This window comes from Oikopleura dioica, chromosome 2 (assembly GCF_907165135.1).
Source record: "Oikopleura dioica chromosome 2, OKI2018_I68_1.0, whole genome shotgun sequence".
NCBI lineage: Eukaryota > Metazoa > Chordata > Appendicularia > Copelata > Oikopleuridae > Oikopleura > Oikopleura dioica.
This window is the reverse complement of record NC_137292.1, coordinates 6,307,017-6,331,784: the sequence shown is the minus strand read 5'-3', so window position 1 is coordinate 6,331,784 and position 24,768 is coordinate 6,307,017. Positions and strand designations below refer to the sequence as shown.

The window sequence follows — 24,768 nt, the reverse complement described above, 5'->3', positions numbered from 1 at the left end:
GGATAGTCTCAAAATTGGAAATCTTTAGAGCAACCATGGAAAAGATTCCAAAGAGCTATACATCCATGTCAGAAGATCAGAAACAGCTCTACCAGCTGACAAGACATGCCGATGTCAATATTGACCCGACGCTTTTCGGGAATATTCTTCAGTTTCTCGAGGTAGCTCTTCTTTGGCATATTTTTTTTAATTTTACAAACAGGCAGATGTCCATCCTGAAGCCATCTGCAAAATGCTCAAAGACACTGTTCCTAAATCGCCATATGGAGACGAAAAGAATCAGGAGAAGATAGAACGCATGAATCGACGGAGGAGGTAAAAACACCTACTTGCCAAAGCAAAGTAATATGTTAAAAATAGCCAAAAACTGAGTGCAACAAGCTCGTCCGACGAATCGAAGAAAAAGTTCGATCAGTTCGCCGATCAGAGCTTCCACCAACCACCGAGCGCACTATTGCCAAAGCCCGTCGCCAGAGCGATAATGTCTTGTAAAAACAAAACCAGCAGAAAATCTACCTGTATCTTTCTCTCACAGATCTCCTCTTCTCACAATTTTCACATCACTACCCAGACTTGAACATTTCCATATTTGATGAATTTGTATTACACAGAAATATAGTTTTGTACACACGAGCTGCAATATTAATAAAAAACAATCTGTGAATCACTTTTTGTTCTTCAGAAATCATGGAGGAGAAGAACAGCCAAGAAGAACTCGAGGAGATCATCCTCCTGTTCCTGGGCCCTCGTCTTGCTGGCAAAACAACCATCAAAGAGCGAATTTTCGACGGACTCCAGCCGACGCAGATTATTTACGTAGAGCAGACGATCGAAGTCAGGGTGGACACGCAAATGAACGCCTTTGCCAAAATGAAAATCGTCGACTTTCCGGGCATGAAAGACCTTTCCGAGGTGCCACAAGACACGTGGCACTTGCCCGCTTCTGAAAACGGCCTCGATATTGGCGACAACTCGGCAAAATTGGCAGTTATATATGTCATCGATTCCCAAGGTAGAAACAAACCATGCTTTACCCTCGTTTACCTCCTTTTTCAAGATGGCCAAAGCTACCAAAACGCTTTGACAGATTTGTACAAGTCCGCGGAGCTGTTGAAAAACTACAATAAAAACTTGACCTTTGACATTTTCATGCACAAATCAGACGGTTTGAACGAAGAAGAACTCAACGCAATTCACGATGACACCCTAAATTACATCGGTAAGTGTCTTGCCGGGCAAAATTCTTTGAACAAAACTCTTCAGAAAACATCAACGACCAAATTGGAATCCAAATCTCGACGACCTCGGCGATGGACCAAACAATCTTCGACGCAATGTCCAAGGTGATCCAGAAACGAATTCCCGAACAAGCACAGCTCGAAAAGTGGCTCAATCTCATGATCAAGTATGGCAGTGATGTCGATTTAGCTGTCGCCTGTAATTAATCTGCGTTTTTTCAGTAACGCCAATGTAGCGAAAGCGTATCTAATGGACGTGAGGACGAAATTATTCATCGCAACGGATAGCTCGCCCGCCGAGAACACGCAGCTAAGCATTTATGAAATTTGCTCCGGGATGATCGAAATGGTCGACGGAATTTCAAACGTCTACGAAGGAGCTAGGTGAGTCTTCCTTGATTCCAATGAAATATTCAAGCTTTCAATTCTCAATCCAGTCTCTGTATTAATTCAAATATTCAAGATTGTCTGAGATTGGCGATTCTGACGACGATATCATACCCAGGGTGGCTATTTTGGATTTGGGGGTTTGTTGGAATTGGATTGGATCCAATCCAATAAGGTTTGGATGGAATTTGGATGGCCCGGGTACCGGATTTTGTTGGGGAAAATTGGGCAATTGGGAGAAATTGGGGGAATTGGATCCAAGAAGAAACATATCTCTAAACTATGCAAAGAAGGGTTATTTTCATGATAAAAATGAACAAATTCGGATAAAATATCATCTTTTTGACTCTGTCGATCCTCCTTTCGGATAAAAAATTACTGTTTCCCTTCTTTTCAAAGTAAAAGAAGCCTTTAAAAAATTGGAAATCCAATTGGAATTGGGGATAATTGGGGAATTGGGAAAATTTGGATTGGATTGGATTTTGGATGGATAGTTCGGACTTAAAATTTATTGGATGGAAATTGGATGGCCAGACCCCAAAATTTTGTCCAAAATAGCCACCCTGATCATACCGGCCTTTGATGAGAATCATGAGAGCTGGGTGACGATGAAGGAGGAAATTGTCCTGTGTCTGTATGGTATTACGAGCAATTTGGCACTCGTTTGCGTTGTCCGAGAAGATGCGCTAGATCAAAGAGGTATTCAGAGCTTCATTGAGTCCTGGGTGATTTTTTTTCTTTTCAAGGGATTATGATGTACAACCTGAATCTTTTCCGCCAAACCATCAGGAAGACTCTCGAGCGAAGCAGAACATGAGCAGACTAGCAAATCACTCAAATCTCATCTCATTCTTAATTGCTCATCTTGGCCGGAAGGACGAAAAACCGCGTCTTCGAGATTTTGTGTGAAGTCTTGCTCTTGTCTGAAGGATTACGCTAATTCCCGATTCATACTGAATTTCTCAACAAAACCAAAATTCTTCACCAACACCTCAACAAACTGAAAGCCAGATGAATTGCCGTTTCAGGCCGCCTGTATAAGCTGCTGACTGTATTTGTCTTATTGTCTTCTTAAAATCTGCCTTGGTACAATCCTTTAGAATCTTTCTCATTCTTCCAAGTAAAAAATATTCCATAAAAACTTCTGTCTATATTTTTGAAGGAGAATTGAACTTTACGGAAAAAGGCAAAAGAACATGTCAAAGAGACACATAATGGGATGACCCCGGATGAATAATTTATCGTAAAATGTACATCTATATGCAGATGAGTTGGCTTCTCCTTGCATCTTCAAATACTCGTATCAGAGAAGAACATGCATGTTCAGAATATGCAATCATTCAACACCAGGTAGCATTTTTATGGGATAATTGATGTAGTTAAAAATTGCGTAGATACGCAGGCACATACGTGAAAAACAGTTTATATTCTCTGTCGGTTCAATAATTAACTTTGTCTGGAAACTCACGTGATCCCTATCCTAAATTCGTGTTTTTGGAATAATAATATTTGAATTTCATCGGTTCATTCTGATTTTTTAATGATAAGATGTTTCTCAGAGACGAAGAGGCCGCGTTTAAACGGTTGGTAGACCCTTAATTCTCGAGTGATTATCGGTGAGAAAGTAGTCAAATACGCCTTTGATACAGTTGGAATTTTGCGCCTGACTGTGCCAAATATGGTTATACAGGCGGTGAATTTCAGTATGAAGGAAGCTAAAGTCACCTCCTATAACCTAAAGTAACTCTTGTCGTCTTATAAAGCGCTTTCGATGAGAATGTCTTACTTGAAAGAAGATTAAATATTCATTCGATTTGATCTCATTATGTCAACCTGTGACACCGTAAGCGTCAGGATACAGTAGCGCTATTAAGGCTCCACCCTCTCTCCCCTCTTTTGTGCGTCCACTTCGATGCGATTGAATGGATAAGACATTGATCGTGGCAGAGATGAGAAGTCACCGAGTAATCTGCTATCGAATATATAATAGCCGGGGCCCCCTCTTTTTTAATTCTCCATTTTCAAATCGAGATAGAAATAACTGACGGTGTCAGTTTTAATTCTCCCCCGTCTTTTAATTTGTCTCTTTTATTTCACTTTTTGAGGGCGGCCGGGAGATCTCTTCCTTGATTTCATTTTCGTTTTGAAAGGTCAAGGTGGGACAAGACGCCTAAATGAGATTTCATCTTTTTTGAGTTGACATTTTTTTGAAAAAAGAGATTGAGAAAAGGAGAGAAAAATCGCAAATGAGGGATGTTAATTTTACAAAGTAAGTGTTTCCATCTGAAGTTACTTTGAGCTCATGACCTGTGTAAAAACCTGACTCAGGATTTGGAAGCGCTTTAATGAAAAGCTGCGTCCATAGATTTTTATCTCAATCAATTATTAAATTCTAGCGTCTTTTCATCGAATCTCTTCCAAACCCTGAGTCAGGTTTTTTTACACAGGTTTCTGAACGAATTTTCATGTTGTAGTTACTTTTGAGTTCATTCGCGAATTTTTATGACCCGAGACTGAACCCGAGACGGAATACCCGCAAAACGCGAAATTCCATATGTCAAGGAAATTCCTCTCCAACTTCAAAGTCACTCTTGCGTAAGGGGCTCGGTGGAATGCAAACGAAAGTCGAGCACCTTCTGCAATAAGAATGTGCCCGAACTCACGCATTTGGGCACACGTTACTGACGTCAAGGCGCAATCACATGACCAATATTGATAACTTTTGCGTTTTGTTAAAATTTAACAAAAATAAAGCACAGAGAAGGCAAAGCAGGAATGCGAATAAAAGTAGCTCCTTTCTGAAATATTCACGCGCTAGAATAAAAAAAAGGCTGAATAAGGAACCCGTCAAAATATCTCCAAAAACACTGACTTGTAAGTTACAACAGCTGCTACGTTCAGACAATGTAAATCGAGAATGCACGACCATGACGAATACGGGCTAGAACCTCTCAAGGTATGTAACAGTCAATCTATCGATTTTTTTTTCTAGAGGGAAAATTTTGAATTTGATGTATTATTTTGTGAAAATGATCGAATAATTATCAAAATGTGCTTTTCGTTTTTGAAAATTCGCGAAGGAAGAGGTCGATTCTCCCTTAGAAAATCCGCTAAAATAGGGATCCCGAATTATAAAGAATAATTATCCCGGTCTGTAGAAAGATGTGACGTTAATAAACGACTGGTAATCTTAAACCATCGCATCATAAAACTTAAAATTCCAAAGCGCTTACACCTGCCCTGGGGATGCTCACGCGAAAAATGTGAAAGTTGTTGCGTTCTTCTGAGTTTGAAAAACATCAAAATGCTCAAGACTTGCGTAGACTAAAATTTATTAGACGTTCACTCAACGGAGCTTTTTTTTTTAATTTCGCCGGGGAGCAAGTATAAATGCAGAATATATTTGACGGGCGGTAATTATGCAGCACAAAATACTGCTGTAAATAGAGCGCTAAAAGAGCAGATTTTACGACTGGAGATATTATGAATGCAAGGGGGAGATATTATGATGCTAGAGGATCACTTAGAAATGGGCTTGCCGAGGCAGCTGCTGCCCGAGATTTTTAAAATTAAAGCGAGGAGCAAGAAGAAACCTGTCACAGATTTAAAGGTATTCAAATTGATTTTTTCCTGGGTCCAGTTTAGTTGAGGTCAATTAGAATTTTCGAGGTCATTCGGGGTCATCTTAAGTCATTAGGGGTCACCTGAGGTTATTAGGGGTCATCTGAGGTCAAGTAAAGCCAAAACTAGGTCGATTTAGCGACTCAACTTTGTAAGAAAATTAAACAAAAGTACCGCTCTTGTATACAATAATTACTCTTTTTTTACGTAAGCGAGGACTCTTCTGAGAGAGACTCTTGTATTCTGGAATGCATTGTGGAATTCCTACCGGCATAATACGGTAGAAACCTCCCCCTCGGCGCTTCTTCTCAAGCTCCTTATTTTTCTGGGACAAGACAAAGTTTCCTGTCTTCGTGAGTCCATTCAAACAATCACAATTAAACGCATTTAAATAATATATTATTTATGCCAAGTTAAAATTTTAAAGACGAGAGAAGCTAGTAGAAATGGATCTTGATTTCAAAGTAAACGAAATTATTTGCCAGGGGTTTCTTATCTGCGAGCTTGAGATACAGTATCGCCAATCGCAAACTTTCAAATTACACGAAAAATATTTAGATAGATTCAATTTTTCGCGATCTTGTTATTTTTGATTCATCGATCATTTTCCGAATCTTTAAAAAAGAATTGAGGTTTTCTTTAAGATTGTCGTCGTGGGCGATGTCAATGTTGGAAAAACACGGCTGATCTGTTCCAGAGCGTATCGAAAGACCTACTCGCTGGATAAAATTCGCACTCCTGCTCATGCTTCATCAGTCTGGGCAATCGATCAGGTAAATCCTCGAGACCTTCGCACTTTTTTGAACTGCCTGCTGAATGTTTGAAAATATTTGCTCAGCGGCAGAGGTCGGCCAAGTCCAGCTTATCATGTATTTTATTACACAATAAATGGTAGCGAGCTTTCATTTTTGAATATCATTTGTTTTAGTATCGACAAGATTCCGCTGTGCTCTTCAATTCATATACGAAGGTTGATAATGTTCTTGTAAGGACAGAGTTCACTAAAACAAGCTCGATTGCGATTGTCCATTGTTAGCTGACCTCGGGCCTACTGTTCTCTTTGTTGATTTCAAGGTGAAAGTTTGTGAACTCTGGAACAGCCACCGACTTTGGGATACATTTGGCGCCCATGATCGCGACCGCAGATTCGGTAAGGCGCTCCCCCGAATCAGCGATAACGTCTTGTGAAAGTCTTAACCTGTCAAGCGTTTATTTTCTAACTCGGCGGAGTCGCTGCGGATTATTTTCACAAGGGGAAGCAGCGCGTGTGATCAATTAATTTGTTTTAGCGTTTGGGCACGCGGATGTTGTTCTTTTGTGCTTTTCCATTGCGTCAGAGAACTCGCTGCGCAACATCAAGGCGCCGCTTTAGAAAAAATTATTTTCGTACTGTCATTTTTGTAGTGTTACTTCCGAGCGTAAAGCTTTGTTGTTTTTGTACAGTAGCGGATTTGCGTGCCCTGTGGCTTTCTATTTGCCACGAAAGAGAGATTTATTGAACAGCCAAAAAGGGCAAATGTCACTTGCCCGGAGGCGAGTGTTCAGGAAAATTGCCCTTTTTCACTGTAAATTGATCCATTTGAACTTCCGGGCGACCGGAACATGTATAGAATCCTATGAAGAGCGGCTTACTAGAATTTCTGGATCCACGAAGCTCGGCAGCATCGTAAATCTGTGCCTCATTTCGTCGTTGGGTGCAAAGCCGACCTCCGCCACTGCAATTTGGAAGAGTTCAACGCGCGCTGCGGTCAGCTTGCCACCAAGGTTGAATCCATTTTCTGACAATTTAACACGTGATTGATAGGTTTATCAGGATGATCTTTTGTACCCCTGGCAAGGACGCGCCGTTGCTACCGAGGTAAATCAATTCAGACTTTTTTTTTTGAAGGGAACTTAATTTTCAAAATATTTGAAAGATTTTCGAAAATATTTAATTAACGCGGCAGCGACTTTGCTTCCCGCGGAATTTCGCATTATGCCAGTATTATTCGATAGTGATGGGTGTCGTCAAGGGCGACCGGGAGCTTTTAATTTTCGAATGATGGTAGTTACAGTCACTCTTGAGCTTCGATAGCTTCGAGATAGTTTTGATAAGAGCTGGGACTTTGCTTCCGTTAGGCCCGCCAGACGGACGGCTAAGTACAGTTTAGATACTAGAAAATTCCAGAAATAAGTGCTCGAATAGGCGGGAAAAGCCCTATTTGAGTTCAAAGCTTCAATTCGCCCTGACCTTATTTCAACACCGCATTACAATTTCGCTCTTCCGCTTGTTGAAAGAGACACCTTCCTGGTTTTTCTTTCTTTGAAAAGTTTTGAGTTTTAACAAGTTGCTTTTTTAGCTGTCTTTACCGTACTACGAAACTTCGGTCGTCACTGGCGACGGCATTGAAGATCTGTTCACGAATGCCATTCGCGCCGCGCTGCTGACCAGAAGGCGCTTTTGGCGCTCCCATCTCAAGTCCGTCCAGGTGAGTACAAGTCCACTTCAGCATCACCTCAACAAACCTCACCCTTGTCCCCAAATCCCATGATACCATCATCGCTCGAGTCTTTATTTTTTTAATTTTGAACAACCCTCGAGTTTTATTCCTTTATTCAGAGGTAGCCTTCACTGAGTAGCTTATCTAAATGCCCTAGTTGAGTAGCTTATCGCCCGGGTCTGTTGGTGGCTCAACTGATAACAACCGGGATGCCCTTCCGGTTTTAACTCGTATTTTCATATCAAATGGAGCTTTATTTGATTGATACTAAATGTCATTCAAGAATCCTCCCTCAAGGACACTTCTTCCCTTGTTTGTTGTAGCAGAATTTCAAATAGAAGATTTCAAATAGAAGAATCTTCTCATTTCAACAACAAAATTTCGAAATCGCGGATTTTCAATGTTTCATGAAAACGGATCATTTTTAAGTTTATGTTTTTGGATAGACAGATTCAAAAATGTCATGAAATCATTTGATAAGCTCTAAATCCGCGATTCCGAGGGCAAAAATGTCAAAAGACTTTACTGGCGCCTTACTAATATAATTTCGAGTTTTGCCCCGAGGAATAGAACATGCTGAGTGACGCGCTCAGCATAAGCGAAACGCGAAGGTCGCCCGATAGAGAGGGGATGAAGTGGAATGCGCCTCGGAGAGAAGCTTTCAAATGGTCTTTTATTCGTTTTTTTTTCTTCTCAATAGTCGAAGAAAACATATGAATCACGTACTGGCGTTAGCGCTGTGGGGCGACGGGGGCGCTTATGATGCCCCCAAAATTGAGAGACACACTCTCTCCCTCTCCTTCAAAAGAGCTAACATTCCTAGAGCTGGTTGAAATTATATTCAAGAGATTTGAAACTTTTCTACGACCATGAAAATGTCCAGCCATCAAAAGAAAGGTACTCTTCCTTGATCCCAATTTCCCCTTTTGATCGACCTAAATTTGAAATTACAGCACTGCTAAGCCGTTTTTTAAACCTTGACGCTGGTGAATTTTAACAAAACAAAAACAAACCAAGCGAATTGCTTTTGCTTTTTGTTGATTTTCAATAATTCAAGACGGGCTTTCCGGTTCAGCTTTGTCCGCAATAGAATTTTTACGGGCCTAATTGCTGACAAACACCGCCCAAATGTTTCTAGTTTGTATTGCCAGGAATTTATAGCCCCTAATTCTCCCCCTAAGCTCCATTTGTAAGCACTTGGGTAACCAACGAGTGTGAAAATATTTGACATTGGGGTATTGAGACACTCAAGTCTGGTAATGCGGAAATTCCGCCCTGTAACTACTCAAACATTGCCTTATTCTTCTCAAAATAGATACTGGATGGAGGACAAAAGTCTTTACTTATCGATGAATAAATTAGTGCGGCACGCCAACGTGAGAATAAAAACCCTCCCATTGTCAAGGGCTCATTAAGGTGGCTTAGCTAACGGTATCTAATTGAATTTATTCTAATCCGTCAGATGAGAGCAATGTGCCCTTGGCCAGGTTGATCCCTGCGGTCTCCTGCGTGAGGTCTACCTTCCGCCTAGACCTAACTGACCCTTGAATTAAAAAATACTGCTGACTGGCGCTGTCGGAGCTTTTTTAAAAATAAGATAATGATAATATAAAAATGATCAATGGATAAATACCGGATAGCTGGGAAAGTTTTTATTGCCTGGGAAACGGGTTTTAATACATTTTGGTAATTAATAATTAAACCGCAATCAAGGCTTTTGGACACTTTATGGCTAAAATCATAAAGTAGTTTTCGAGTTAATCCCTTTTGGAAGACTTGTTCTTGAAAGCCTCATCAAAGCATTCGAAATTGCATGAGCTTCTGCACCTTCGTGACCTTTTTACGTCAAGTGCAAGCATAAATATGATGATGCAACGAAAAAGTAAAAAGCTCGTAGAAAATCTTACAAGTACAATATTTAGAGAAGCATAAAAGATAGCCAGATTCCGCAACGGATATCCAATTCCGCGTTGTTGGGCCAAAGTCAACGTTGTTTGGATTTTGCGAGAGAGACAAAAACTAACCAAAAATAAATGTGATAATAAGCGAGAAGCTTTCTCGCGCACTTCGCGCTAATTTTTTCGCGAGCCAAGTTCCTGATAACATGTGCTTGACTTACAGTGTCTGACCGAAAGTGACACACTTTGTCCCTTCCGGAATGTGAAGTGTAGACAAAAAGGGTCCGTTAGGAATGGTAGTTCGCTGTGATTTGTCAAACAAAGATCTGAAAGTATGCAATTTAGTCAATTATTTGCAATTTAAAGTTACAACTTTTCATCGTCTAATGCTCTAACAGCCGGGTTTATTTTTAACAAAGTTGTAAAAAAGCCTTCAAGAATGATGAATGTATTTTTAGCGTCCCTTGCCACAGCCGCCTCTTCTCCCTCCGATGCCGCCGGATTCAGACTCGCAAATGGCCGAGGGATCAAAGCGTCTCGCACTTCCGGCCCCGCCTTCTTCGCCAGAACTGCCTGAATGCGAGCTGCCAGCGTTTGACACTTTCTTTGACTACGAGCGATACAGCGATAGCAACAGTGGCCAATGCTCCATTCCACTTCATCGCTGCATTTTGGCGTCTCGGACCAGAGTTTCTTCTGGTAAGTTCACCTGCCTGGCGATAAAATTAGTAGGAAAATAGAAATTCCTATTATTATGTTTCCCACTTGTTTAATTTTAGCTCTCGCGTCTGCGCAAATAAAATCAGTGACGCAGCGTCCGATTCATCCAGAATGTAGGCTTTACGAGCACGTGACTAGTTTTAAGCACTTTCTAAGAAGGAAAAACGGCTGACTAATTACTTATAATTCCACTTTAGAGGAAGAGTTTGATGAAGATTTCATCCGACTAATTTACCACTCAAGAGGATACTCAAATGATCCGAGAATATTTTCCACAGTTGAATCGCGAGCTGCAAGGCTCAACATGTTCAACACTGGAAAGTACTCCGATGTGACGTTAATCGCCGACGATGGAGCGATCAAGGCTCATAGGATTCTCCTGGCAGCGGGATCTGAACTCATGAACGCCATGTTAATAGGTAAGTGTTGACGGAAGTCTGCGCTATTAAAAATGTCTCCTCCAGAAAGCTTTACCGGCTTTACTACCAGTATTTATGAATAAATTAAAATTTTATTACATCAGGACACTGGCGTGAGTCATCGCTGTCTTCAATACGAATGACGGACTTGACAAAGGACGAGTTGCGCGAGTGCTGTCGCTGGATCTACGCACGTGTCATGCCGGACTGGTCGACCCCGACGAAGCTGCTGATTCAGCTCATCTCCGCCGCCTCGCGCCTCTGCATGACGGAGTTTTTACGAAGCTTGAGGCGCAGATCATCGAGCGTATTCGAACCTCCCCGACCAATATCGGCCTCCAGTTCAGTATGACTGCCCTTGAACTTGCTGAACAACACCATGCTAATAGGAAAGAGGCTAAACAATAAAGGACAATGAACTATGTGGGCTGAATGAGCTATCAATCAGACTGAACAAATATTAAATTAAATTCAGTTGAGTAAAGTCCGAGTCATGGAATCATCGTGCCCACGGGCGACCGACTCATCCCCTCAAAAATCCCATCGTAGTAGCCTCTGACAAGACTCGCCGCCTTCATAACGCGCCACTTGTCCGTCAACTTCAACGAGATTGATGCCTTCCACAAGGAGCAATTCCTCGAGCTCGCGGAGGCGAAACGAGTGATTATCGAGAAGGAGAGATGGCCGCCGACCTGGTACATGAAGGAGCGCGATTTGTACGAGCGAACGATAAAGAGCATCAAAAACAGAGAATCACACAAGCGCTCGTGAAATTACTTTCTAATGACCCAACTATTCATGATTTCAGTTTCCGAATAGCAAATGTCACATAAAACGCTTATTCACAATTTCCGAATAACTCAATTTTATTGTGCACCATCCATTCAAGGAAAAATCTCAAAATCCAAAAAATCATCCTGTTTTCACAAAATAAGAGTTCAATTTTAAAAGTTTCCGGCGCTGGTTCGCCGTTTTCAAGAGAAAACAAATGTGCTTCTACCTTTTTTCGATTTTCTGTTCAATTTTCGTTCATTATTCTTACTATTCATAATTCAAATTCGCTTTATTCAATTATTTCTTGCTCTTCTGAATTTTTTCTTTTAGAATATAGGATTCACACTCCCCTGGAGGGATGATGGGAACAGAGAACCGGCTGGCCGATCTCTGCGCCGCGGCGGAACTCATGCAGTACAGGGAACTTATGCAGGAGGAACAGAAAAAGGTAAGAAACGAGACCTTTCTCCTTGACTCATCGTTTTTCAAGACCATCGCTGCCCAAACACAGCTCCAGGAGGCCTCCCTCGCCGCGCTTGAACAACACGTCCAGTCGCCCTACGCCGCGCTCGCTGCTGGACATCAGCATTATCTCCCGCGTACTAATATCGTATACGTACCGGTCCCGATTGGCACTGCCGAGGCTGCCCGCTACGCCAGCGTCTTCATCCCGCAATATCTTCCTGGCGCGCCGAGCTTGGGGCTGAGCCCCTACGCTAGTGCGCTCGGCGTGGCTCCTCCAGTGCCGCCTAATAAGCTGACCCTAGCGCCTATGTCCTCTCCTGTGCCGTCGTTAAGCTCGCCTGGCTCTGCTTTAGGATCAAGTCTTGGATCAGCAGTTTCTACTCCCACAGAGGAACGAGCGATAATTCTTCCCAAAGAAGAGATTTGCGTTTCCACGCCTCCTAAACAAAGGTACATTAAAAACCAAAAATCAAGAATGCCTTCATAATAGTAACATCAAACTAAAATAAATTCTAGTCCGCAGCCAATTGCCGTGCCAACCCAACTAATCGCCCAGGACTCGAGCAGAATCGTCCCAAAACAGATCACTCTCGTCAAAATGCGCCCAAAGAAAGTGCCCGACCAAGAATCTCCCAGTGCAAAAGTAGAAGGTCATTTCCGCCGCTCCCTTGGCTCCCCAATCGTTGCCAGTCCAGTCGCGACTCCTCGACGAACGGAGAAGAAACGGCCACACACAGTTTACGTCGATCAGAATGTAAGAGAATCGAGTCGTTGAACATTTACTTATATGTTTGTTAAAGGTGGCGGCATCACTTGACAGTCACTTTGAAAAGTCTCTGGGCGCGCAGGCTTGGAGAGAATGTCTTGCCAAGCGGGCGAAGCTTGCTCCTCCACGACAACAAAACAACTAACCCAAAAGGTAGAGATTTCGAACAATTTCGTCGCCTAAAAATCGCCTTCAGATTCAAGTGGTTATTCTGCGGGTCAGAAGGTCTTCCGATGCGTGTCCTCCATTTATTGAATCTGTCTCTCCTGCCCACCAAAATCAACAACTTTGATGAGTTCCCCTGTACGAACCATTTTCGCCAAGACTGGCTTCTCGGCTTTCCCTTTTTATATCTCCCCTGAAATGAGTTGAACGATCCACAGGCTGGATTACAAATAATCAACTGCTCATTTACATCTTGTCCCTATTTTTCTAAAAGCGTTTGAAAAACTCCATATTTCAACAAAACCCTATCAAACTAAACAAAATCGAAATCGGCTCTTTCCCAAACTTGGCAAAACAAAAGAAAAAGAAAACTCTAGCACAATTTTTAAAAGAAAAAAGAAACGATCATGCTAATTTTTTATAAGTTTGAAACGATTGAATTATTACAATTGTCAAGTGTGGAAAAATAACTACGGTATTATTATTACGGTATATTTAGTAACGCTGACCTTTTCTACTTTCATCTGACTTACTGAATCCGAACAAGTTCATGTAGTTCTCAATTTTCGTGTTTTCTTCACGCAGGTTTCGGCAATTTTGAAGCAGGAAATCATGAAGTCCAAGTCGAATACTTAGCATCCAGCATGAAAAAGAGCATCAGCTTCCGAATTTTCAATCCAGAAATTTGAATCGAAGCATTCATCAATCAATTAGGCTGAAATTCAATAATTAGTGGACTGTATTTTTATGAAGCTAACGCAACAGTTTCTAGAAGATGCGAAAAGCATAAGTTGTTTTTTGAATCCGGTTTCGTGCGAACTCAAGAGTCGTCAGTTGAAAAAAATGGCGGGGTTCAAGACTTTGAATTTTCATGGCGTTGATGTCCGCTTTCCATACGATCCGTATCCAGCGCAAGAGGCGTACATAGAGAAATGTGTAGAATCTCTCGTGAACAGGTTAGCTCAAGAATATCTGGAAGTTGCTTATTTCTTTGCAGAAACCATGCTGTGCTCGAGTCCCCGACGGGTACCGGAAAGACCCTTTGCCTCCTCGCTTCTGTAATCGCCTTCCGCGTTTGGGCCAAGAAAAACCCGCACAAACTCAAAGTTCCGGGCATCAGTGATCCGAAACGATCCAAAGTTCCGAGTGTCATCTACGCATCCCGAACACACTCACAGCTGACGCAAGTTGTATCAGAATTGAGAAAACTCCGAGACGTCTGCGGCTATAGAATCGACATGACTGTTGTTGGTGGGAGAAGCTCGCTGTGCGTCAACGACGAAGTGAAGCGAATAAAGACGAATTCGGAGCAGCAGAATGAGTGCAGAAGATTGAGGAAGAATGGTGGTTGTCCGCACAAAAGAGAAGCGGACAAAGTCCTTGGAATCATCGGCCGCGATCATCAGGGGCCTTTAACTCTTCCACTTCCTGGAAATGATGAAACTAGATCCGAAGAGCATATGAAAAAGTTCCTGAAAGAAAAAGAGAACCGACAAAACGAACGGCAAATCAAAGAAGAGTTGGAGGAAATTATGGACATTGAAGAGCTTGTCTCGTGGTGCAGCGAGAGACCAATAGCCGCTGGACAAAAGGAGGAGAAAAAAGTCTGCAGCTACTACCTTTCGCGAGGCAAAGCAGATTCGGTTGAAATCCTTTTGATGCCCTACAACTACATTTTGGACACGAAGATTCGACGAAGGAACAGCTTCGAAATCGGCAACAAGATCATCATTCTCGATGAAGCCCACAATGTCGAGCAAGTCTGCGAAGAAAGCTCATCGCATTATTTGACGCTCAAAATGATGCAAATCGCTCATGACGAGCTTGCAAAAGCAAGAGATAAAGTTGCTCGAAATAATGAAGCAGGTGCGGAACGATTTACCCACGCCGAGCTTGACGATTTAACAAGAGGTAAAATATTTCTCCTCAATAAAAAGAAAGCCTTTTTTAGACATCGACGGATTGAACAACCGCTATCAAATGGAGGTCGTCGATGATGTACAAAACGCCGGGAAAGACGGAAAAGGCTACCCGGTGGCGAAATTCATTCAAGATCTTAGGCAAGCCGGAATGTTCAAATTTGGTGTCACACGATGGCTAGCCTTGGCCGAGCAAGTCGTGAAGTTCTTTTCTGATGGGCAGGATCGCACGGGCCTGTCGGGAACGAGCTTTGAGGAGTTTGCATTTATGATCGAAGATATGACTAGACTTGCAAAGAACAGAGAAGAATATGAGTGAGTCGCAGTTTTATTTTCTGTTAGTATAAAGGGTTTTCAGAAACTATCGAATTCAAATGGTTCCCGAGGAAAACGACTCTACAGACATGGAGATCAAGATTTGGTGCTTCAATGCATCCTATGCGATTGACTATCTTACCAAGGTAAAAACAGATCTTCAATTACACCGACCAAAAGCATTTTTCAAGGGTGAGGCGGCGTACAACCTGATCCTGACATCCGGAACGCTCTCACCTCTGGACGAGTATATCAACTCTTTGGGCCTCGATCAAAAACATCAGCTGAAGACGATTCAGTTGACTAACACTCACGTCATCGATCCAGCGCAGTTATTCGTCGCGACTTTGACAGGAACTGAAGGAGCAGAGTTTCTGAACGTCTTCAGAAATCGCACCGATAGGAACATGTTTCAAAAATACGCCGAAATTATTAGTAAGCTTGAGTTCTTTTATCGTTCTGTTAAACCTGTTTGTAGAAGAGCTGAAAAAAGTTTCGCCAGGAGGGATGCTCATTTTTCACCCAACCTATTCTCTGATGAAGATTTCTAAAGATTTCTGGGGGCTGGATAAAAGAAATGCTACATACAAAAACGACTTCGGTGTGCCCGTCTTTCTCGAGCCAAGCGGCAAATACGAACTCGAAAGGATGACGGAGAACTTCGAACGCGAGCTAGAAGAGGATGAAAAGAAGGGTCCTGATGAAGTGAAAGGAGCTATTTTCAACGGAGTCTGTCGAGGAAAAATGTCCGAAGGTGTTGACTTTGCTGACTGTAGAGGGAGAGTCGTCATCATTACAGGTATTCCACCTTGGAAACCCAATGAATCAATATTTTATTTAGGAATTCCGTACGCTCCGGCGAAGGACCCAAAAGTGATGCTCAAGAAAGAATACCTCAACAACCGCAAAAAGGCAGGTCGGGGCATCACTGACGGAAACAAATGGTACGGGATCGAAGCTATTCGAGCAATCAACCAAGCCGTCGGCCGAATTATCCGACACAAGAATGATTTTGGCGCAATTATTTACATGGACACGAGATTCCAAAATAGAGGCAACAATGATGCTTTTAATCTGATGCCTGAGTGGGTTAAACGTAACCATAGAGTATTGCCAAGGGTTTTAATTGATATTGTATTAAATAAAAGTAATTCATTTTTAATTGAAGACAAGTCTTAAAACCCTCTGTAGCCAAGCAAACAAGCAATAGGCCAACTTCGCGCATTTTTCAAGAAAATGGAAGCTTTCCAAAAGCGTGGCAAGATCACCCGTCCCAGACCCTTGAGTGAAGCTCGGGCAGCGCAGCAAAACGCAAGAAATGTCAACCGAAAAGAGTCGACCCTACAGAAAAACCGCCGACACGTCAAAGTCGGAAAAGAGGAAAGCAAAGAGAATATTCTCCCACAGAAAATGGCTCCACTTTTCAACAAACCAAACGCAAAGGTGAACCAACCTTTTAAAGATCCGTCGACAAAAAAGCGACCTTTGGAGCGAGACTCAAGTACTGTGAATCAGAGGAGATCGAATCTTGAGGAGCCGAAGGAATGGGTCGAATCTCTTCCTTGATTTCTCGATAAAAATTGATAGATAAAAACCCATGAAAAGATCGTATCAACTCCAGAACCAAAGCGACGTTCCTGGGAGATGACTCGATCTGCGGAATCAATGGAGATGGACCAACGAACTGGACCAGCTGGCTTCGTTAATCGTAATCTACACAACCTGGACGCTCCTCACTCATCAACTGGTTCCGTCTCGCCATATTTCCCCAAACCACAAAAGTCACAAGACAGTGATCCTACTCTCTCACAACATATGCTATCCGACGACTTCAGTCTCGAATGGCAGGTTTCATCGGACGAAGACGAGGCCACTGAGAAAGCAAGACCTTCAACCTCCGGCACTTCTCAAATGAAAGTGACGCCAAAAGAGTCCAAAGACGAGTTCGAGTTTGAATTTGGCGATTCGATACCGCTGGACATTTCCATCGACGAGAGCATTGCTCAAGCTGAAGTCGAAGAATTTTAAATACCTTCATTATTTACATTTCACATTTTTCACTGCCTTTTTACGGATAACACAATGGTCTTTTTTTTATAATTTTTCTCTAAATAAATCCTATCAAACTCAACATTCGATTTTTGACTTTTCTTTTCAGTATACAAAAATTGCAGGAAAAGAGGAGACCGAACTTATTTTGTATAAAAGTTTTATTGACAGCAAAAAAATATTATTTATAAACAGAAGATGTTTTTTCAATTTTCCATTTGTGGAAAGAATCAGTTTTGGAATTGTTTCGAAAGTAGTTTCATAAGCATTCTAGTAGTCTAGACATTCTAGACGCAACCGACGGTACCAAGAACATCTCCGCAGCAGCCGTGTCGGTTGATGTTGAAAATCTTGCCGGCGCTGTCGCAGCACAGAAAGCAGCCAGCCTTGTCGTCGTACGGAAATCGCTAATTTCGTGGTCAATTTTTCATTCTTTTTTTTTAGAATTATAATTTTGACCCGTTCCTTTGGATACTCGCCACAGCATCGTCTGGTATTGTCGCCAACGTTGGTGCAGGAGCCACCGGCGCCTCCACTTGTTGGCGTTTTTGGATGAGGCTGGCAGGAAGCATCGAAATCAAAGCCATTCTTGAAAGGTTCAGGAGGAGTATATCAGGAGAGAGATTTTACCTGTGGTTCGTTTTCTGGATTGTACGAGTCCCAGTTCTCGATGATTCCGAAAGCGAGGGTCTCATCGCAATCGCATCGAGCTTTTGGGCAGCCTGAGTTTCCTGAGCACTCGATTCGACCAGTTGCGGGATCCATGCCGACCTTTAGGAGTTAATTTTCAAGTTAGAATGAGATTAACTTACCTCGTAGGCGACGTTGTCGATGTCACAGGAGTCGGTAAAGTCCATGCTCATGCACTCCTTGCACTTGACCCAGTCCTGGAAGAGCTGGTCAATCACATCGATCGCTTCTCCATGACCAGGGCGCGCTTCGACCCCGTCGATTTGTCCCCAGCATCCGTAGTTCCATTCTTGGGCGGCGAAATCAAGAAAGTTGGGCATATTTGCCATCTGGGCGTAGAACATCGTGAACTGGTTCACGTTGTTGGTTCCTGTTCTCGCACTCTCGGCGATCTGGCTATTGTCGAACATCTCGTACAGTTCTTGGTTGGCGAAAGCGGAAGAAACAGCGAAAAATCCGAAAAGTTTCATTTTTTCCTCTTTTATTATTGAGTGTGTTTCTTTTCCTACTGTCGTTATCAGTAGTTTTTGATGGTGATCTCGGCGGGAGACGCGCTTATAAACCACCTTGGTGCGCGAGAGGGCGCTATTTTTCGCTGCGCCGGATTTTACGAATGGCAAAAGAATGATTGTTTGGCAAAAAAATGGCTTGAAATAAATTCAATCTTTAGAGATAGACTCGGAAAGTGATTATTGATGGCTATTTATACACATTTTAAAATCATTTGTCTCCGAACCATTTTAGCTATAAATCGAAGCCAATGATGTTTACATGAAATTATCACAATGAAAAGTGACTGTATCAGTTCGATGATTTTAGAATTCACGAAGAGTTAGATGAGTTGACTGTTTATTATTCTAAAATTGACTTTAGGACCGACTATCTCGGATTTACTCGCATTTATGCTACGTCAGAAAGATCCCTCAAATCCGTCAAATCCAAGATCAAGTCAAAACTGTTTATACAGACACTCTCAGAAAAAGTTTGTCAAGTCCACCGTGATTTTTACCGAGATCGGGAAGGAAGAAAATACCAAACAGTAAAGTGGCTAAATCCGCGGTTTTGTTGACGGATTTGAGGAGAAAGCACTTCCAGGGGTAGTTTTCCGCCTTTCTTTTTCTGAAGTTGGTTGCCATTTTTACTGGCCCCTGCTCCAAAGAAAAATATACGTCTGATAACAAATTTTTCAATCCAACAAAGCCAGCTCATCCAGCGATAGCCCTAACCCTTCAGACTTCTCGCTCTGAAATCGGCTTATCGCTCAATAAAAGATAAGATAGCCATAATTTCCCAAGTGTTCACGATTCTGCGTCAAGTCAAGATCCGATAACTAAAAGTTATGCGCAAGTTGGTCAAATATTTTGCCGGCTGAAGATCAAAGTTTGAAACACATCCGGTTTTTTGATATTTGCGCGTTTGTAATATTAACAATATGCGAGGCGGGCGTAATTTGATTTTAATAAAATTTAGCAGGGGGCCGAATTTGAAGCATGAGACGTTTTGGAACGTGATTTCGTCAAAATTTGACACTTGCAAATTTTCGAGTATCAGAACATGACGTAAGCCGCCTTATGTGGCGGTACTGATTGTCCTTAATCCAGCATTTAGAGTTTTCTGGAGTCCCGGTGTTCCGTGTTTTTGCGGTTTTTAGGTCGCAACTTCAAGGATAAGAAAAAACGTGTGATGTCGTAAGTATTATTATTAACCATGTTTCACATTATGTCGTATTGTAGCTCTGTTGTTGTAAAAATAAATAAGCTGAAATTACGATTTATCCTCGGTTCTGGGCTCGGCAACCTGTGTTAAAAACCTGAGTCAGATTCTGAAGAGCTTAAATGCGGCTAAATAGCGGCTTTTAAAAACGAAGCCGCGCCGCGGCTTTGCAATTCAATCACTCGTATCTTTTTTAAATCTCTGGCGAAGCCGCCTAGCGGCTTCGTTTTTAAAAAGCCGCTACGTGGCTTTTCATTTTAGCTCTTCAGAATCTGACCCAGGTTTTTCAAACATCAGAAAGGGCATTTACGACATTAATTTCGATTTTCTGGGAGATTTCTTGGTCGAGCCTCCGGCGCAATAATTTTGACACCCTTTTTCGGAACAGCCACTTTCTTCTTCATAAAGAAATTTGAAAAACAGCCTAAATATTAGTCGAAAAAGACGTTCAATCAGCGTTCTCAGTTCTCACACACTGATAAGTTTCTAATCCGATTCGCGTTAGATTCACACAGCCATCCTCCTCGTCACAGCTTTTCGCTGATAAGAGCCGGCGACCTTCAAGTTTGCAGTCATTGATAAGAAAAGAGTTCGCTTTCTCAAATTGTCAAAATTGCAAAAGAAGAACTTGCAACTTGGCCGGTTCAAAACAAATCAGAAAAACTCGCCAATTCGCCAAGTCGTGAGAAGGAAAAATCCAATTTCCGTCCTGACACGCTGACTGATCTCGTAATAATTGTAGAAACGCGACTTGTCTAAATAAGAATATCTTGCGTGGCCTCTTTTCAGACTGTTAGATATGCCGCTAGAAGAAAGTCTTATTCAGCATCTTCAGGTGGTGAACTTGAATACCATCGTTAATCGGACTTTTTAGAAATTTAAGAATTTTAAAATAAATCAGTTTATTTTTTAAATTTGAACGATTCAACTTTATGTTCAAAAATGCACTACCTACGCATTTAAGAACACGTGTTCCGGGCAAATAACGACTTGCCCTCGGGCGTGAACTTTCCAAAATTCGCGTCGATTGCTCACGGGTGTAGGAAACGATCCTGATATACCAGCTGAGTGGTTCTATTTCTGTTCTCAGCCGGTAATTTCAAGGACTCGTTGACTCCACCACGTGATGATTTCAAAGCAAGATTTGCTCCCTTTTTGCTCGTGGGGCAGCTCTTTCCAAATTCTCTTTCTTGAAAAATGTCTTCGTTAATTTTTTCATTTTATTTTTTTTTCGCTTTTGTGGCTCTTGATTTTGGTTGTGTGAAAAATCCGTTCTGGCGGCTGGGCAGGGCGGCATTGCCCCACAGCGCGCAGTTTTCATATTTGCGCTTTCCAGCGCTCTCCGCTAAAGTAAATATCATCTACCTGCAAAAAGCGGCCCGTTAATTCATATTTGCTAAGAAAAAAGAAAAATACGCTGCGCCATAGAATATTGCCGCCGGCGCAAGACACAGCCTTAATGGTGCCCAAATAACATGCGTAATTATGCTCATAAAAATTTACATTTTGCCCTAGGCGTAGCAACGCTACCCGCCGGCGGCTTGTGGTTGAAACCAAGAATACAAAGTATGCATATTTACAGTCACTTTATTCCTAGAAAATCCTAAACTAGGGCACCTCCAAACTTTGCTCGGCAACCTATGTAGAAAACCTGAGTCAGGGTCTAGAAGAGCCGAAATGATAAGCCGCGGCTTTTTGAAAACAAAGCCGCGAGGCGGCTTCGCCAGAATTTTCAACAGATTATTTGGCGAAGCGGCTTCGTTTTCAAAAAGCCGCGGCTTTTCATTTCAGCTATTTTAGACCCTGACTCAGGTTTTCTACACAGGTTGCAGAGCCCAGGCTCAAAAGATTGTCGACTTACTGGGCTTGGAAGTCTGTGTAGAAATGAGGAACCTGAGTCAGGGTTCCGCAAGAGCTTTCAGGAAAGCCGCAAAGCGGCTTTAAAAAAACGTAGCCGCAAAGCAGCTTCCCTGAAGTCGAAAAAAATATTGAAATGGTGTAAAATCTCTCAGACTCTTGAAAAAAACGAAAAAGTCGCCCGTTGACCCGTTTTCTCTCTCTATTGAAGGTCCACGTGGGTCGTAAAGCGCAACAGGAACCACCAGCGATAATTTTGACAATGGCGCCATTTATACTTCAACTTTTTATGTTTTTCCTTCCTCGAAAAACGAAAAAGAAATCGGAAAAAACGGTCTGAAACGTAAAAAGTAAAGATGTTTCGGCGTTGCTAGGATGGACTTAGCGACCAACCGGCAAACTAACAAGAAAGATGGAGACCCTTCTCTTTATGCGAAGCTGTTGAAAATGAATGATTAATCAGTTTGAAATTCATCGCGGCTAAATATAAACTTGCCTCGTTTTTACGATTTTACGAGTGGCGCGGCAACTCATCCAAAGATTTTATTTATCTATTTTTGAATCAAACAGTTACTGTATTTTGAAGTACAGTAATATTTCAATAAAAGCATAACTCTCCAATATAATTTTAATATTTTTTAATATTTTTAATAAAAAAAACCGCGATTGCTTGTCAAATTTCTCTAAAAAATGAAAGTAATCTCTTAATTTACGAAACGTACTTGAGAAATTTCTGACTCTTAGAGAAAAAAGTGTAAAAGCTGAATAACGACCGGCATCATTTTTAGCTAACGACATGGGTCATAAAATCTGATCATGAAAACAGAAAAAAAATTAACTCAGAAACGGCTCGACTCGTGCCACCTGCTTTCAATAACAATTAAAAATAAAATAAATAAAGCCCACTCATTTATACTACACTAAGTTTAAGCATTATAAACATAACGAATCTGGGCTGGGCTTTCTGTGTAGAAAGCCTGAGTCAGGGTCTGATAGAGCTAAAATAGCCGATTTTTTAATAAAATTTCGGGGTCTGACTCAAGTTTTCTACACAGAAAGCCGAGCCCAGATTCGTTATGTTTATCTGGGCTTGGCAACCTGTGTAGAAAACCTGAGTCAGGGTCTGAAAGAACTGAAGAGCCGCTCGTCTATCAAAATTCAGTTCTTTCAGACCCTGACTTAGACTTTCTAGACAGGTTGCTGAGCCCAGATAAACATAACGAATCTGAGGTCGGCTTCATGTGTAGAAAACCTGAGTCAGACCCTGAAATTTGGTAAAAAACGCTATTTTAGCACTTTTGGGCCTGACTCAGGTTTTCTACACAGTTTTATGAGAAGTACTGAGTCATTTCTTGCCTAAAACTAGTTGATCAATGTTATCTTATCAGTAAAATATTTCAAATATAATTAAAATTAACGGAGCCCCTCTTCTGTTTGACAGTATTTCAAACTAAACCTCTTTCTGTAACACGTAAGAATTTTCGTAGAAATAGCTCTTGATTCAAAAGAAAACGACTTGTCTAACAGTCAAAAAGCGTTAAATGAAAAGCTCACCGGAAGTGAAGAGACACCGCCTCTTTCATTCTCTCTCTCTCTTTTTGAATTTTGAATTCGAATAAAAAAAAGTTGACTTGACAAAAACACGCCAAAACTCGAGCAACTGAAAATGCTCTTTTAGATTTTATCAGAAAATTAGATCCATCTAGAAATTTTTTGAATTTTTTACCGTTTTTTTCAGTCTAGCAGACCTTGATTTTTCCATTTTGAAGAAGAAATTTCTTTCTCTCTGTAATCAATATTTATATAGAAAGCGAATAAAATGTACAGTATCACAATTTTACAGAATCACAGTGTAAAACTTTTCTTCTATTTTGCTCCCTCAGCTTCCAGATTTCATCCTAAATGATATCTTCGGTCAAAATTTTAAATCTTTCGGAGCATTACTTTTAATTTGTGAAACTTTTCGGGCTGGTAGGAGAGCTCGATGACGATGCATTCGTCGACAGATCGGAGAATTCTTACGGCGTCTTCAAAAAAATATTTTTTTATAAAAAATTTAAAAATTTGAGGAAGCATAATTTACGATCGGAGATGTCTTACCTTGATGATTCATGTTCAGGAAGGAAATATTGTTGACTGCAACGATTTGATCGCCTTCTCTAATTTTTCCCGTTGATTCTGCTACGCCGGTTGGATGTAGATACGAAATAAATATGCCTAAAAAATGATTTTACAATCAAGATACAGTGGCGTCCTTCCTTCTTGCCCCCTAATTCCTCTAGAACGGATAAGGGAAGCGAGGAGGAAGGACGCCACTGTATGTGTCTGTTTACTGTCAGAAATGGTCCATTTAGGGGCTGAAAGCTTTTCCTGAGCATTTCCCGCAAACTGTGGTCGTGTTTACTAAGGGTCTCTCTACCTTGATTGTCCATTTCGCCTCCAACAATATTAAAGCCAAGCCCCATCGCCAGCCTGCAGATTTGAACTATCCGCAAATCGTCAAACTCGTTTTCAACGAGACTTTCGCCGGTTCAGACTTCTACCATTTCAACTAGATAAATTGTTTTTTTCAGAACCGTAATTGAATGTTTGCGAAGTCGGCGGCCTCTGTATCCTCAAATTGACGCGCTCGCCGCAGTTATTGAGCATTTCGACGACTTCTTCGTGCATTTCCCGCGTTATATCTCGATCGTCGATGGAGAGCAGTCGCGTTCCAGGTTCCAGGACGCTTAGACAACGATGCGCAAATGCTTTATTATATCATCTCGTATGAAATATTTATATTTAGTCATCAACGAATTTTCGAATTCCGACGATGATTTGGTAACCTTGACACAACCAAAAAAATTTGCATAAATTTATATAAGAAAGCTTCTATATAACTGCTAGAACTCAACTTAGAATCCCACAAAGAAAGAAAGATGATGAGGATATTACTGTTAACACTCGTTTCGATGGTTTCTAGCTACATGGGCACACATGCAGGCTCGTATTATGGGCACCTAAATGGATACGGAAGATGCAAGGTTTTCTCGATAGGAGCGATGAAAAGCAGAAATTCGAAAACTCAGAAGCTTTTTAAAACTATGTTCGACGAGTACTGTAATATCAGAAAATAAAATTGAGATGTGTATTTGCGCACGGTTCCCATAAGCACTTCCATTGGCAAATATCGAAGTGATAAAAATGGACGAGTCGCCCGGTACGTGTTCATTTCCGACCCCGCCAGCGATCGTTATCCCTAATCCCTTTTTCGCATGTTCACGTAATGTTTACGGGCCTTTGGCGGCAA

At 41.6% G+C, this 24,768-nt stretch overlaps 7 protein-coding genes across 9 annotated transcripts; 5 read left to right on the top strand and 2 right to left on the bottom strand.

The window, feature by feature from the left end:
* Positions 1-7: 7 nt before the first annotated feature.
* Positions 8-648, top strand: LOC145698689 (uncharacterized). Its single transcript, XM_081775899.1, has 3 exons — positions 8-161; positions 203-315; positions 361-648. Exons 1-3 carry the CDS (start codon positions 36-38, stop codon positions 575-577), a joined length of 456 nt encoding a protein of 151 aa, XP_081632025.1. The 5' UTR covers positions 8-35; the 3' UTR covers positions 578-648.
* A 37-nt stretch (positions 649-685) lies between these two features.
* Positions 686-2,924, top strand: LOC145696331 (ras-related GTP-binding protein C-like). Its single transcript, XM_081773353.1, has 7 exons — positions 686-1,012; positions 1,058-1,219; positions 1,264-1,405; positions 1,461-1,622; positions 1,702-1,740; positions 2,200-2,324; positions 2,372-2,924. Exons 1-7 carry the CDS (start codon positions 688-690, stop codon positions 2,440-2,442), a joined length of 1,026 nt encoding a protein of 341 aa, XP_081629479.1. The 5' UTR covers positions 686-687; the 3' UTR covers positions 2,443-2,924.
* A 219-nt stretch (positions 2,925-3,143) lies between these two features.
* Positions 3,144-11,837, top strand: LOC145696554 (rho-related BTB domain-containing protein 1-like). 3 transcript variants are annotated; one of them, XM_081773612.1, is made up of 13 exons: positions 3,144-3,208; positions 4,527-4,581; positions 5,891-6,019; positions 6,175-6,233; positions 6,344-6,396; positions 6,536-6,606; positions 6,882-7,010; positions 7,051-7,104; positions 7,586-7,714; positions 10,083-10,323; positions 10,542-10,763; positions 10,868-11,152; positions 11,327-11,837. In XM_081773612.1, exons 1-12 carry the CDS (start codon positions 3,174-3,176, stop codon positions 11,113-11,115), a joined length of 1,425 nt encoding a protein of 474 aa, XP_081629738.1. In that variant the 5' UTR covers positions 3,144-3,173; the 3' UTR covers positions 11,116-11,152; positions 11,327-11,837. The 3 variants fall into 3 exon arrangements, with proteins under 3 accessions (XP_081629738.1, XP_081629739.1, XP_081629740.1); XM_081773613.1 differs by having other exon boundaries at positions 6,175-6,236; positions 6,347-6,396; XM_081773614.1 differs by lacking the exon at positions 3,144-3,208 and adding an exon at positions 3,810-3,894.
* Positions 11,837-13,496, top strand: LOC145696555 (uncharacterized). The gene is made up of 5 exons (XM_081773616.1): positions 11,837-11,985; positions 12,028-12,452; positions 12,519-12,756; positions 12,803-12,921; positions 12,965-13,496. Exons 1-4 carry the CDS (start codon positions 11,896-11,898, stop codon positions 12,911-12,913), a joined length of 864 nt encoding a protein of 287 aa, XP_081629742.1. The 5' UTR covers positions 11,837-11,895; the 3' UTR covers positions 12,914-12,921; positions 12,965-13,496.
* Positions 13,497-13,699: 203 nt separating this feature from the next.
* LOC145696915 (regulator of telomere elongation helicase 1 homolog) lies at positions 13,700-16,727 on the top strand. The gene is made up of 7 exons (XM_081774027.1): positions 13,700-13,889; positions 13,931-14,844; positions 14,885-15,167; positions 15,211-15,313; positions 15,359-15,602; positions 15,646-15,966; positions 16,009-16,727. Exons 1-7 carry the CDS (start codon positions 13,777-13,779, stop codon positions 16,344-16,346), a joined length of 2,316 nt encoding a protein of 771 aa, XP_081630153.1. The 5' UTR covers positions 13,700-13,776; the 3' UTR covers positions 16,347-16,727.
* A 629-nt stretch (positions 16,728-17,356) lies between these two features.
* Positions 17,357-18,420, bottom strand: LOC145696916 (uncharacterized). Its single transcript, XM_081774028.1, has 4 exons — positions 18,029-18,420; positions 17,847-17,987; positions 17,684-17,804; positions 17,357-17,625 (listed from the first exon to the last, which is right to left on the bottom strand). The coding sequence occupies exons 1-4, from the start codon at positions 18,374-18,376 to the stop codon at positions 17,504-17,506; spliced, it is 732 nt and encodes a 243-aa protein (XP_081630154.1). The 5' UTR covers positions 18,377-18,420; the 3' UTR covers positions 17,357-17,503.
* Positions 18,421-23,252: 4,832 nt separating this feature from the next.
* LOC145699983 (protein lin-7 homolog B-like) lies at positions 23,253-23,990 on the bottom strand. Its single transcript, XM_081777251.1, has 4 exons — positions 23,896-23,990; positions 23,577-23,693; positions 23,421-23,503; positions 23,253-23,374 (listed from the first exon to the last, which is right to left on the bottom strand). The coding sequence occupies exons 1-4, from the start codon at positions 23,939-23,941 to the stop codon at positions 23,306-23,308; spliced, it is 315 nt and encodes a 104-aa protein (XP_081633377.1). The 5' UTR covers positions 23,942-23,990; the 3' UTR covers positions 23,253-23,305.
* Between the last annotated feature and the right edge of the window lie 778 nt (positions 23,991-24,768).

Excerpts from the sequence above, each read along its gene's own strand:
- LOC145696915 (XM_081774027.1), top strand. The coding sequence starts at position 13,777 with ATGGCGGGGTTCAAGACTTTGAATTTTCATGGCGTTGATGTCCGCTTT. Across the intron at positions 15,314-15,358 it reads CGATTGACTATCTTACCAAG|GGTGAGGCGGCGTACAACCT; the intron begins GTAAAAACAGAT and ends GCATTTTTCAAG. Across the intron at positions 15,603-15,645 it reads AAAATACGCCGAAATTATTA|AAGAGCTGAAAAAAGTTTCG; the intron begins GTAAGCTTGAGT and ends ACCTGTTTGTAG.
- LOC145696331 (XM_081773353.1), top strand. The coding sequence starts at position 688 with ATGGAGGAGAAGAACAGCCAAGAAGAACTCGAGGAGATCATCCTCCTG. Across the intron at positions 1,406-1,460 it reads TGGCTCAATCTCATGATCAA|TAACGCCAATGTAGCGAAAG; the intron begins GTATGGCAGTGA and ends GCGTTTTTTCAG. Across the intron at positions 2,325-2,371 it reads AGATGCGCTAGATCAAAGAG|GGATTATGATGTACAACCTG; the intron begins GTATTCAGAGCT and ends TTTCTTTTCAAG.
- LOC145696555 (XM_081773616.1), top strand. The coding sequence starts at position 11,896 with ATGATGGGAACAGAGAACCGGCTGGCCGATCTCTGCGCCGCGGCGGAA. Across the intron at positions 11,986-12,027 it reads TGCAGGAGGAACAGAAAAAG|ACCATCGCTGCCCAAACACA; the intron begins GTAAGAAACGAG and ends TCGTTTTTCAAG. Across the intron at positions 12,453-12,518 it reads TCCACGCCTCCTAAACAAAG|TCCGCAGCCAATTGCCGTGC; the intron begins GTACATTAAAAA and ends AATAAATTCTAG.
- LOC145696916 (XM_081774028.1), bottom strand. The coding sequence starts at position 18,376 with ATGAAACTTTTCGGATTTTTCGCTGTTTCTTCCGCTTTCGCCAACCAA. Across the intron at positions 17,988-18,028 it reads TCGACAACGTCGCCTACGAG|GTCGGCATGGATCCCGCAAC; the intron begins GTAAGTTAATCT and ends TAACTCCTAAAG. Across the intron at positions 17,626-17,683 it reads ATGCTGTGGCGAGTATCCAA|AGCGATTTCCGTACGACGAC; the intron begins AGGAACGGGTCA and ends GACCACGAAATT.
- LOC145696554 (XM_081773612.1), top strand. The coding sequence starts at position 3,174 with ATGTTTCTCAGAGACGAAGAGGCCGCGTTTAAACG. Across the intron at positions 7,011-7,050 it reads GCGGTCAGCTTGCCACCAAG|GTTTATCAGGATGATCTTTT; the intron begins GTTGAATCCATT and ends CGTGATTGATAG. Across the intron at positions 7,715-10,082 it reads CCCATCTCAAGTCCGTCCAG|CGTCCCTTGCCACAGCCGCC; the intron begins GTGAGTACAAGT and ends ATGTATTTTTAG.
- LOC145699983 (XM_081777251.1), bottom strand. The coding sequence starts at position 23,941 with ATGGGGCTTGGCTTTAATATTGTTGGAGGCGAAATGGACAATCAAG. Across the intron at positions 23,504-23,576 it reads CCTGAACATGAATCATCAAG|ACGCCGTAAGAATTCTCCGA; the intron begins GTAAGACATCTC and ends ATTTTTTTGAAG. Across the intron at positions 23,375-23,420 it reads AAAAGTTTCACAAATTAAAA|GATGAAATCTGGAAGCTGAG; the intron begins GTAATGCTCCGA and ends GATATCATTTAG.
- LOC145698689 (XM_081775899.1), top strand. The coding sequence starts at position 36 with ATGGAAAAGATTCCAAAGAGCTATACATCCATGTCAGAAGATCAGAAA. Across the intron at positions 162-202 it reads ATATTCTTCAGTTTCTCGAG|GCAGATGTCCATCCTGAAGC; the intron begins GTAGCTCTTCTT and ends TTTTACAAACAG. Across the intron at positions 316-360 it reads CGCATGAATCGACGGAGGAG|CCAAAAACTGAGTGCAACAA; the intron begins GTAAAAACACCT and ends TGTTAAAAATAG.